Source organism: Aptenodytes forsteri, unplaced genomic scaffold (genome assembly GCF_000699145.1).
Source record: "Aptenodytes forsteri isolate BGI_AS27 unplaced genomic scaffold, ASM69914v1 Scaffold198, whole genome shotgun sequence".
Lineage (NCBI taxonomy): Eukaryota > Metazoa > Chordata > Aves > Sphenisciformes > Spheniscidae > Aptenodytes > Aptenodytes forsteri.
Genome location: NW_008795697.1, coordinates 291,503 through 303,638, shown reverse-complemented (window position 1 = coordinate 303,638; position 12,136 = coordinate 291,503). Strand labels below are relative to the sequence as shown.

At 43.4% G+C, this 12,136-nt stretch overlaps 1 protein-coding gene across 1 annotated transcript in view; it reads right to left on the bottom strand.

Annotated features, from left to right (window-relative positions):
• POFUT2 (protein O-fucosyltransferase 2) overlaps window positions 1-12,099 on the bottom strand; it is a 12,617-nt gene extending 518 nt beyond the window's left edge. The window contains exons 1-7 of the mRNA XM_019473080.1: window positions 12,005-12,099; window positions 11,066-11,316; window positions 9,848-9,992; window positions 9,391-9,501; window positions 5,017-5,083; window positions 1,489-1,614; window positions 742-922 (exon numbers count right to left, since the gene is read on the bottom strand). Coding sequence (XP_019328625.1) covers window positions 742-922; window positions 1,489-1,614; window positions 5,017-5,083; window positions 9,391-9,501; window positions 9,848-9,992; window positions 11,066-11,316; window positions 12,005-12,099 — 976 coding nt within the window. The remainder of the gene's footprint in view (window positions 1-741; window positions 923-1,488; window positions 1,615-5,016; window positions 5,084-9,390; window positions 9,502-9,847; window positions 9,993-11,065; window positions 11,317-12,004) is intronic.
• Window positions 12,100-12,136: the final 37 nt, after the last annotated feature.

Here is a 12,136-nt window from a genome sequence, read left to right as displayed (position 1 = left end):
AAATTTATACAACACATCGGCAAAGTTTGGGGTTTGTGTGGGGGGGGGGGGGGGGGGAGCCAATGGGGCAGAGACATGGTGCCAAGGGGGACAATTCTCACAGGGTGGGGAAGCCTGCAAAGGGTAGAACAGACGCTACCACTACCCTCGCTGTCTAATCCTACAGGGTATGTGTACCAATAGGCCTTTCTTGACAGCAAACTTAGATTAGTTATCACAGATGCCATGCCCTGCAGCGTTATTCTAACATCATGCATTGAAATAGATCCCTAGACACTACCGGGAGGGAGGAGCAGCCCCGGGATAAGGCCTGGTGGGGGAACCCCACCCTTGGGGGTTTCTAAGCCTTGGCCACACACAGGCAGGTCCACCCCAGTCTGGCGTTGGGGGCAGCCAAGGGGAAGATTGCGTGGGAGAATTCAGAGGACCCTTCCCACCGGCATGTCCGAGAGTCTCTGAACTGCTAAGAAAAAAGGTGATATGGAAGAAAGAGGAGGAAGAACAGGCAAATTCAATTCCGAATTTCCCATTGTAGAGACCACCAAACCTCCTATGGGAAATACCAAATGAATGGTTTCATACCAACTATTCAAGCTGGAAGGAAACAGCTGCCCAATCCTGTTCAATTCCCCATTCAGTGATGGAGGCATATGAACTTCCAGTCATTTATAGAAACAAAGTGGTAATTGCTGCACTTATTGTCAAAAGTTATCAATCCTAAACTGACTATAATCTGCCTACCCTCCTCGACAGCATCAGTGGCTACAAAAACTTTTTCAAGTTTATGCATCTCCAAGAGGCTGCGGATTTTCTTTACTGCTCCTTGCAGGGAAGGCACATCTTCTCTGTGACCCCAAATGAAGTCTTTCCTTCTGAGATGAACCCCAAGGTATGGACCACCTAGCGCTGTGCCCATCTTAACCTAAGAGAGAAAGATCAATAAACTTTAAAACTTGAGAGCATCACTATTCATTCACACTGAAAAGGCCTGAATGCTATCTCTGGATAAGGTACTGAATTACTCTAGCTGCAGAAAGTAATTTTAAGGTATGGATTGGCAGTATTTTGGGACACTTATTGCAACGTTTTGATCTTGGGTGGCCTGCTTCATACAAGAAACTAGAGTGTGAAATCTTCATAAGCAAAAATTGCTCTCCTTGACCAAATCCACAACTGGCAGTTTGCAGCTGAACTTTACACCCACAGATGATGCTGAATACAAGAAGAAATACAAGTTTCCTTTAGTGAAACGAGGGTAACAGAAATCTGGCACCCAGAACCAGTCAGCCACATCTCAACAGACTCCATTAAGTCATGTCACGCAGGGAGAAGAGGGTACAGTAGGAACATGCATGTCCACCTCGCTCTGAGCAGGAAGAGCTAGATTCACATGTACCTTCCAATATTCCCTGCAGTGTACAGCCAGGAGTACACAAATAAATAAAAAATATTACATTTGTTATGGGAAACAGACTGTTATGATTTTACCTTCATCTGTGTCCAGTCCTCCTTGTAATGAGTCCTGTCTGCCGTATCCGTGGATTGAAGATATTTGTTTCTAAACTCATCTCCCACTACACGGAGGTGTTTAGCAAACACCATGCTCCGACGGGTCTGTTGGAATAAGAGCAGATGCTGAGTCGGAAAAAGGGAGAGCTACAAATGACTAAGTGGAGATAGTTTCACACACATAGAGCTTCCAGGATGCAGTTACTTCTGATACATCCATGCAGCACTACAAGCAACAATTCCTAACCTTTCATCTGAGCTTTAACGGTTTAATCCTAACATAACCACATTTATATCCAGCATGCTCTTCCAACCCTGCAATACATAGGTGTACAGAGTAGACTGTAGTTATTTACACAACAGAACACATAATATACCAAATTAAACACTCTAGCCATATGCCTCACCTTTGGAAACAAAAGCTGGGCAAAGACTTTAGCTTGCAAAACACCCATAAGAATAAAACCAGCTTAAAAAAATCATGCATCTAGCCACAGACACTCCTATCAAATTCAGTGGAAAAGTGACAAAAAAGGAATTATTTCCTTCACCTGTGGATAATAACCTCTTTCAAAGACTCTGTGATGCAGTTACCACTGCACACAGTTACACACAGCCTTCTTATTAACAGGCACACACAACAGAACTAAGGAAATCGCATGTTACTTAACACCACTTACAAAGGACACTGGGCAATTTGGTCTAATTCTTAATTTTATACAAGTCTGTAGCCTGTTGTGTGATGGGCACGAAAGAAAGTGCAATGAAAACACCTCTCTTCAATTTCCAGCGGCCTCTCTTTTCTCAGCACGGTGAAGTCCACAGTGGACAGAGTTTGTTACACAGCAGAGAAGCCAGGTACTCCAAGACATAGCCACACCGATTGTGCCTTTGCCTTGCTCTAGCAAAGAGGCAGGAACTAGAACCTGCTAGCCTTTTTTCGCCTTTTCCCAGAGCAGCTACTTCTCCATATGCCAAACTCGCTGTGGTTGAACTGGTTCCTCCTCCATATCATTCCATAAGATGCAGAACAATTCAGTCTTCTGTAAGATCCATCACACTGGTACCTGGAGATCCACACCCCTCTAAATATTTAATGGAAGTACAAAGCCTGCTCTTCTAGCATCTTTAAAAAGATCAGCACTGGCTTTCTAATCCCATCCCAAATCCTCCAGCAAAACGTTTATATTAAGGGAGGATGTACACACTGTCTGCTGCAGAATGCTCACACTGCAGTTCAGAGAGAGGCATTTTCCCTCCTTTTTGTAATATATCAACACAATATGATCCTGTTGAGTCAAGTCATTGGGTACCTTACCCAAGATGTGATGAACATGGTATGCTCAAGGGGCAGCAAACATGTACACAACCCATGGCAGTGCAGTGCACTGGGGAGGACAATAAACATCTTTGAATGCTATGCTTGTGTCAAACACCTCTAAACTTCATCCTGACGGATTGCGCGACTGCCATGTCATGTTTGGCACCCACACAGTATGCTTATGCCAAGTTTTTCCTGGGCGCAAAGCACTCCACTGACAGCAGCTGTTCTGGATGAACACTTATTTTGCAACAGCATATGTAAAAGAGAAAACAGATGAATGTGTGAACCTCCACTGATATACTTTCTAAAGTGGATACTGTCTGTATCTGGTTATCCTCTTATTTAAAGTATATGTTTCAAATCTGCACATGTGATATTGTCACCCTTTTCAGCTACCTCCAAGTTTTTCTTCTTCTCCCTTCTTGTCTGCAAAGAAACAAACGGAGAAGGGAGAGACGCTTCTGAGAGGTGCATGGAAAAAGACAAGAGGCCCTGGGCCCAAGCTGCAGCAAGGCAACTTCTGTTTGGACATCAGGCAAAACCTCTTGCCCACCAGAGTGGCACAGCTGTGGGACAGGCCCCAGAGAGGTGGCAGATCTCCACCTGTGGGGACTTTCCACCTTCAGCTGGACACAGCCCCAAACCACCAGATCAAGTTCTGGAGTGCAAACCTCGAGGCAGGGCTCCCGAGACACCTCCCCACCTAAATTTTTCTGTGATTCTAAGTTTGGGAAAACAAACAAACAAACAAAATCAGTGTTGGTTATGCTCCCTTTCATGTACGTTAATTGAATTAATGGTACAGATCCTCTAATTCTTTGAGATCATCCCCCCAAAATGGTGAAACCAAATGCAAAACCGGTGGCTTTTCTAGAGTTGTCCTTAGAGAACTTTCTGCTTCCATATAGATGGTAAAGCACTCATGTGGCCTACATGCTACACTGATGCTCTTCAAGGGATTCAACAGTTGCTCCTAAACCATTTTGGGAGGTCTTTGCTGCTCCGTGGTCATTCAACCATTAAGAATCCCAAAACAGTACCTTTCAGCATGCAGTGGTAGAGAAGCCTAAACAAAAATGGTGACAACAGTGAGAGCAATGCAGCCTAATATTAAATTCAAATATTTTTGGACACCAAAGACGTAGGCTGGTTGCAAAGGGAAGCTGGCTTGTTACAATTTAAAAACTTCTTTGAGTCAAGAGGGCATCTGTTAGCAAGATTTATAAAGAACTTCAGATGTTATCCAGAGAGTTATTAAGAAAAAAACAACAACCAAAAATCATGCAGGTAGTGAAAATTGAAGTAAAAGAAAGAATAATACTTTCCAGAAAGTTTTAAATAATTTTGAGACAAGTTTAAATTGTTGAGACAATGTTTAAAGCGCCACTGTGTGTTATGGACCCATACGGATTTCATGTCTGCTTTTACAGGACTACAAGTCAGACTCAGAAATGATACATGGGTTGCATTTCTGTTTGGAAAGTCACTCTCAATGAAAAATTCATAGTTAGCAAACTAGTTTGGTCCATTTCTGAAAAATATACCATATACCAAGTGAATAGCTAGATGTTTATATCTTGCAAGACTGAGGTCTATGTAACTTGTTTCGTAATGTCATGAAAGTCACTTTCTCTTAGAAATTTTAATTATATCAAGCACTCCATAGTGTTCCGTTTTCCTGTGGCTGAACCTTTAACTTTGTCTTAAAACTTTTCCCATAGGAATTATTTTACCATAGACCCTTGGGTGGGGTCTCCCAAAGTGCTCAGTGTTACCTTGAAACACACGGAAATTTTGCTATCGAAGCCAATGGGGAGACAGTTAGGACAATATCGAGCACTTTTGGGAATTCTTTTGAAAAGTCTAATCTTGAAGCTGACTAAACAAGAAACTGCACAAAGGCAGTTCCCCTCTGATTGCAGATGGGAGGTTGCACAGGGAAGGTCCTTCTAAACACCATGCCCTGCACACTCAGTCTTTGGGGACAAGACACCAGGACAAATTCCTGCATTATGTTAATCCACAGCAGCCTGAAGACCGTCTTTAGCATACACTGCTGAAACATAAGACACAAGTTACTTTCAAGAAAAGAAACGCAAGGCAAAACTGAAGCACATATTGGTTATTGAATTTTTATCAGAACCAAGTAGAAAGTCTAGAGAAGCTAACTGGAAAATACTCACATTCCAATAATCTTTCCCTCCGTAGTGGTCGTGAAGAAGGTTTTCAGCTCTGTCTAACATCACTGACCTATTAAAAATTGTAAAACTGAGTGCAGTTCCCTTAGGAATAGAATTTACATTACGATGTTTCTTTATACAGTTGCTAGGATAAAGCACAGACTATGATCTGTTTGCAAAGGGAGCACGGGGAATGAGGGATAGGCTGCCGATCTGTTCTGTATAAAGCAAATTGTGACCCATAGCCTGCTGGGGCAGGAACGGAACTATGCCACTGCGTGTTCCTGCTCTCTTCCTTAATAAATGATACTCTTAATTCTTAATTATGACAGTTAAACACAAACAAGCATTAACAATCCCCCAGGTAGTCCTCAGTAGTTCCTGCTGGAAAATAAGTTGCCAACAGGGAGAGTGATCCAAGGGGGAGAAGTGACCTATGAGATGATGTTCAGCCTCAGAGCACGTGAGAACCTCTTGGAGGAAGCAGGAGTCATGCTCACAAAAGCAAAACCAGAGAAGGTGTTTTCCATGTGTGGAATAAAATGTCCTACAGTAAAACAACAGATCAAAGAACACACAGACGCTACAAAAATGAGTGTTAGCAACTAAGCATAAGTTTTAAAATGAAAATTTTTCACTAACATGAAAACAGCCTGTGCTTTTCATAAATACACACAGTTCAGGATTGGGTACTGGAAACATAACCGCACTATCCAAGTTTTGAGAGTTTTGAGTACCCAAGAGCATAGGGAATATAGGCTTAGTTTGTGCTCTGAGCACACTGAATATGAGCAAACACACAGAGAAATGCTTCTGCTGAAGGGGCTCAAAGTCATTATCTGGACCTTCTTCTACTAAAATGAGAGGAAGCAAATAACCAATCAACTTTAGATTATCACTGCTGATAATCAGCTGGACACTTGCACATAAGGCTACAAATAATTTGGAAAATAGACTAGACTGGGCTGGTGGAGAAGCAGCACTGCATTTAACAGGAAGCTTGGAGGTGAATCGGATTAATAATCTAAATGTATCAGGAAGATTCCTATAAGTGACACACCTGAAGAGTAATAATACAGTACTAGGACCATACAACTGATTGTCTAGCCAAAAGGGCAATATGGGACATCAGAGAGGCTATGGTGCACAAGTCACCATAGCCATTGGAGATTTCAACTATCGCCAGGTAGGCTGGGCAAGTGTCATAGCAGGACGTGACTAAGCAACTCCAGTTTGAGACACTGTCAAAGACAGTTCCATGAACCAACTGGGCGGGGAGTAGCTCCTGACATTGTCTTGAGCAGCAGCAAGACACGGACCAAAATCTCACAGTGGAAGAGCTACTCTGTGACAGTGGCCATAAACGTACTCATCTTCAACATCCTACTGGATCAACAATGGCCAAAGGAAAGTTACCGCAGTTGCATTCAGTTTCAAAAAGGGGACTATGCAAAAATCAGAAGTAGTGTCCAAGTGAAGAAAACAAAGGTTCATAAACTCCATGAAGTTAAACAGAAAGAGACAATAAAGAAGGTCAAAAAAGAATTTGAGCAACACGAAATAAAGGCCTTCAATCTAATAACAAATCTTCATTCCAATACAAAGAAAAAGGAAACTAAAAGCTTAACAAGCACTTAGAGACGGTAACATCATGACAGAAACAGCTAACGTAGCTGTGCGCTAGGTGGAGGAGCTGGGAAGATTCACATGCCAGAACTACTTTTTCCAGGGGAACTCATCAGAGAACGTGTCTCAAACCAAAGTGTCCATAGGAAGTGTCCAGCGATGGAACAGCTAGGCAAAATGAACCAACAAATGGCCAACACCAGGCAGTATTCATCCAACAGTTGTCAAGGAACTCAAGGATGAAGCAGCTGCACCACTAATTCTGGTACACAACTTCTCACTTAAAACTGCAACACAGCAAATGTGATGTCAGCTTTCTAAAAACACACTTGGGGAGGTCTGGGATGCAACATAGTGGTAAACCTGATGTCAGTACTGGACAACTTAATAGCAATTATTATAAAAACCAGAATTAATGGATACCTAAAGTAAATTGGAGAAGTATCAACATGGAGCTCTGAACTCTGAACAATCAGAGTAGTCTGAAGACATAAGCATACACGCGGTTAAGGGAAATCTCATTGACATTGCCTACCAGGATTTCCTGACAGTCTTCGTTGAAGGCTTTTAAGAAAACTTAACAGCAATGGCACAGGAGGGAAGGTCCTTGCATGGATTAAAAAAAAGTTCAAAGACAGGGATAAGCGTCCAATTCTCATTGTAGAGGGAGGTCACAAGTGGAAGCAATCTGCTTTTCACCATATTCCTAAACAGCCTACAAAAGGGCATGAACTTTGCAGGGACACAGCTTGCCAATCATTTTAAATTGCTCAGAGCAGCAAAGACAAAGGCCAATTGTGAAGAATTAGAGAAGTTTGATGACTAGCCAATAAAGTGGCAGATGAAATCTAATGTAGGAGTGTGTCTAGTAAGAAAAAAATACTGGCTTCATCTGATAACTAAAGGGCTTGATGCTCAGGAATGGGGGCAGTTCGATGAAAACATCAAGGCAACACTCATCAGAGGTCAAAAAAAGGAACTTGTACACTAGGAATTACCAGAAAAAGAAGAGAGCACTAAACAGAGCATGTCATTATACCACTATGTAATGGGTTTACCTGCACTCAGTGTGCAGGATCCAGTCGAACTGTAAAGGTTCAGAGAATGGCAGTGAGGATGACCAAAGGCATGGAAAGGCTTTCACACGAAGAACGATTAATGAAGCCAGGACTCTTCACACTGCAGAGGAGACAACTGAGGGGGAATATGATAGAGAGATGTAAAATCATGCATGGCATGGAGGTGAATATGGAAGAGCTGTTTGTTCACTGTCTCTTCCACTACATGAACTAGGGGACATTAGATGAAACTTGCAGGTAGGAGTTACAAAAGGAGGTGCAAAACCTTTAGGTCTTGTCCCAAGATTTTGTGGATGCTAACAGTGTGCATGGGAGTTCAAAGGGAAGCTTGCACAGATCCATGGACTCACTGAAGGATATAAAAGACAGGAAGATCACTTTTGGCTCAGAAGGTCCCTAAAACCACAAATCTGAAGGGTGTGACAGGACTCAGGGAAGGCATTACACACACTTGCCCAGTTCTTATACTTTTCCCCAGACATCTCATTTTAGCCACTCTTGGATTTCACACACTAAACTAGACCGACTTTAACATGAACCACTGTAGCTGCCCTTACATTGCTGTTATGTTGGTACTTCCTCCTACTTGTGTCTGATTGAGAAATGTGATCTTGTGGATAAGGCACCTTGTCTGCGTGTTAGGAATACTTGGGCACCACTCCTCTTTTTTCTCTTGACCTTCCTCATTGCCAGACCTTTCACAGTTGCCATGAAAGAGTTAACTGTAGGGCTAAACATGGAGACCTCTATGGCTTATTTAATCCAGTTTTCTGCTGTCACTAGCAAAGATTATGGTATAACTCCTACAAATAGAACATTCCTGTTAAAAAACAGGACTTTGCTTCCTCTACTCCCAGCAGGAGGTACTACAGATCCCCACTGCTCTGCTTAGGGGAACCTTCATCTCATTTCCAATTAAATTCCAATTGATGTCAAATTTTTTGATGTTTTTGCTCTCATAGCAAAACTGCACTTCAGCTTAGATGGTTTGTGTTTCTCCTATGTATTTATTCCCCTGATGTATTCATAGACAGTGATTATTTCCTCTTCCTGTTCTCCCCTGTACCCCAGTAGCTTTTGCTTTGCTACAATGTCTTCAGTTGTTACAGGGTCACAGCTGACTGGAAATACTTTGCTACTGGGATGATGTAAGCATGCTCCATCTCTCATATAAGAGCTTTCCTTTCCTCTGATCAACCTACTGGCATCTCAGACCAGAGATGAAACACGCTGCTTGCTTTCTCTAAACCCAGCTCACACTATTGAGGACGAATGTCACAGGAGACCAGGCACTGCACCTTGTGATCTGAGACGTGGGCTTGGGAAACACTGATTCCACTCTGTTCATTCCCTCTTGGCCCAGTGTTGAAGGGTAAAGGAAGGAAAGGTAAACACAGGGTGACAAGGACATTTAGCTACCTGAGAGAGAGTATAAAGGAGCTCAAGGCTATTTCCTCTTAGGTTTTAGCACTGCAGTATTTAACCTAACTTACAGTTAGGTGTTTCTCACAGTGTAAATTCCTTTTGTAATGATTTTAACAGATTACAATAACTCAGTGATGAAGTACCACAACAGTGGGACATAGCCTGTAAGTTCCCCCTGCTCCTCCCACCTGGCAATGGGTTTGTGGGCACACAATGCAACAATAAATAGTAATACAAGGCAACTCACTGTGCTGAAGTGTTCTTCAAAAGGATGGGAGCCACAACAGAGGCAGATCCTTGGACAGACAAACAAGAGACATTTAGGCCCCGTGTTTCCTCGTAACCCCAGAACCATCCCCTGAAAGGGAACACAAAGCATTGGTGCACAGGCTTGTATTTTCAATTAATGCCATATATAATGAAACAAATGAACAGTACACACTAGAAAGATGATATATAATGTAAATAAACCAGCCAGCTCCATTATACTGTTTTTGTGTGAAACAACGACTTTCTAAAATTAGATCTTCTAGTACCAATACAACATTTTATTGTTGATGGGGTTTTAAAAACAAAGAGAGCCTCAAGCACCCAGAGATTCACAGACAACACTACAATAACTGCACAAGTCTGTTCTGTTAGAGTAGGCAAATGTCTCATTGAATACAACTAAAAAGGAGACTGAAAGGACTGCTAGATGTTACCTGTAGTACTCATGTTTGTCTTTGGAGTACATGAGCTGATCAATGCATGGCCTTTCATCTGTTTTTTCTTCCCATGTTCCTTCTTTCCATCCTTCTGCGTAGCCTTGTAGGACATAAATCTGTTCAATAAAGGGCCCACCTGACTCTGAGCAGAAGGCAAAGCAAAGCATTTGTGAGCACGAAAAACCACACGATAAAGGTATGAACTAGCATTACTTGCAGTTAAAAATCTGCTAGAAATACTAATATTACACCACCCTCTCTCTTCCTTGTTTTCCCTACAAAAAAGGAAAGGAAGCTCTGTGTGAGCAAGAAAAGCTAAAAGGGTCAGGGGATGTGACAACCTGCTACTCCCACCCAGCTATGCATGATTTAATGTGCCAAACAAGAACTGAATCGCCACAGAAATGTAAATTTAAAAGCTGGGTAAAACACACTATGAAGCACAGAGGTTTTCAATGCTGTAGGTAGCTGCTATGGGAAGAGTGCCTCCAAGAAAATGACAAGCACAAGCCCTTCTTCCCCTAAATTGTATGGTTTCTAAATGCTTTTTCCTGAAAGGTAGGGGACAATGATCCCTTCAGAGCTCTTTGCAGAGGTGTGACATTTGGTGGCCTTTATTTCCTTTATTGAGAAAGTCTGTGACACTGCTGCAGATTTTGGCATTTGGTGATTAGCTCTACATGGCATTAAATCCTAAAGGAACCGACTTCACAGTTCCCATATTCTTAGGGAAAGCCTTTCTCTTATATACCATTTTGCACACAAAAAGCAGGGGATAAGTATTTTGAGTATGTGCAGCATCGATGATGAAAAAGTAAGTTCACCAAAGAACCCGCTGTACAATTTTTACTGTCCAACCACCTCCAGAAAAAGGTGGCTTGTCTGTATTTCGACAGAGAGCTGCAGGCTGCCTCTCTCTCCTTACAGGGTTGTCACTATGGCCAAAATTACGCAGAAGTATCTGTGACTTTAACCAAAGGCATTAACTGTCTTTCTCTGGGGTCCCTAGGAAGTGCTACATCAAATGAGCTGCCAAATAATTGGGTTATTTCATCCTAATGGTTTGCTCAGCACAATTCTTTCCCATTCCTCCTCTTGCCACCTTTAACTTTTTTTATTTCACATATAAGGATAAAAGCACATATAAGGATAAACCTGTGAAGAAACCACCTCAAATATTTAGTCAATTGTAGATTGTATGACCCCATACTCTACCTGCAAGGAACTGCTCATATTCAATGACAGGGATGTTCTTGTTGAGACTTGGGAGATCGAAGAACTCAGACCAAGGGATCCGGACCTGAAGGATGCTGGGGCTTTGCCAGTGATAAAGACGTCCCCAGGGAGGCAGGACTAACACCCAGTTTTCACTTTTCAGCAAGGTCTTTAGAAGGGAAGCAATGCGAATATAGACATCTCTGCGAAGGTTGAACCCTTCAGGAGGATTTACATCATACAAAAGGTATCTGGGGACAACAAAGCAATATAATTACTTCGGGGAGTTTAAACCTTTTACACTTTTTTTTTTACCCCACAATCATGTGATGCAACTATTGGGATGGAAACTGTTCCTCTTTCATGAGTTTGTGGTACTCAGAAGATGGAAGGGGATAAAGTAGGGGAAGGTAGAGCGGTGCATGCTGCAGGGGCTGAGGGGGGCACAGGGGTCTCCTCGCGGGACATCATCAAGGTGGCACATGCCACGAGCCTTTCCTGCAGCCGGGCGGGATGTGGGAGGCCAAGGAGTGAACCCCTCGGATGTCTTGCACATCCTGAGGGTAACATGGTGTGTGGTGAGAATGATGAAACAACTGGCACAGTACTCGGGCTAATTCTTGTGAGCTGAATATGAAGGCGGGAGGACACGTTCAGGAGGGACAGGGGAAAAGGGTGCACATCACCCGCTGCAGGGCAGATGCGTAGGGGTCCCCAGGCCACGCTCAGAGCAGGAAAGCCCCCAGAGAGATGCGATGGCGGCATCTTCCAGAAATGACCCAAACAGCACCAGCAAGTGAAGGAGGACCTTTAAGTGCCCACCAGTCGATGGCTCAGAGACATGGCAGGTCACCTGTGTGGGGGACCTGCTGTGTCCCCTAGGGACACAACGCAGGAGGCTGCGATGAGAGGAGGGTCCCGGGGGCGGCAGGGGCTAACCCTGGCAGGCAGGACTGGCCTGCGGTGAGTGGGCCCGCTCTGGGGCTGAGGCGGAGGGGGCGGTGCCGCGCTGGCATGGCCCTGATGGGGCCCATGGTGCCTGGGGGGGCCGCTCCTCACCTGGTGCGCGGC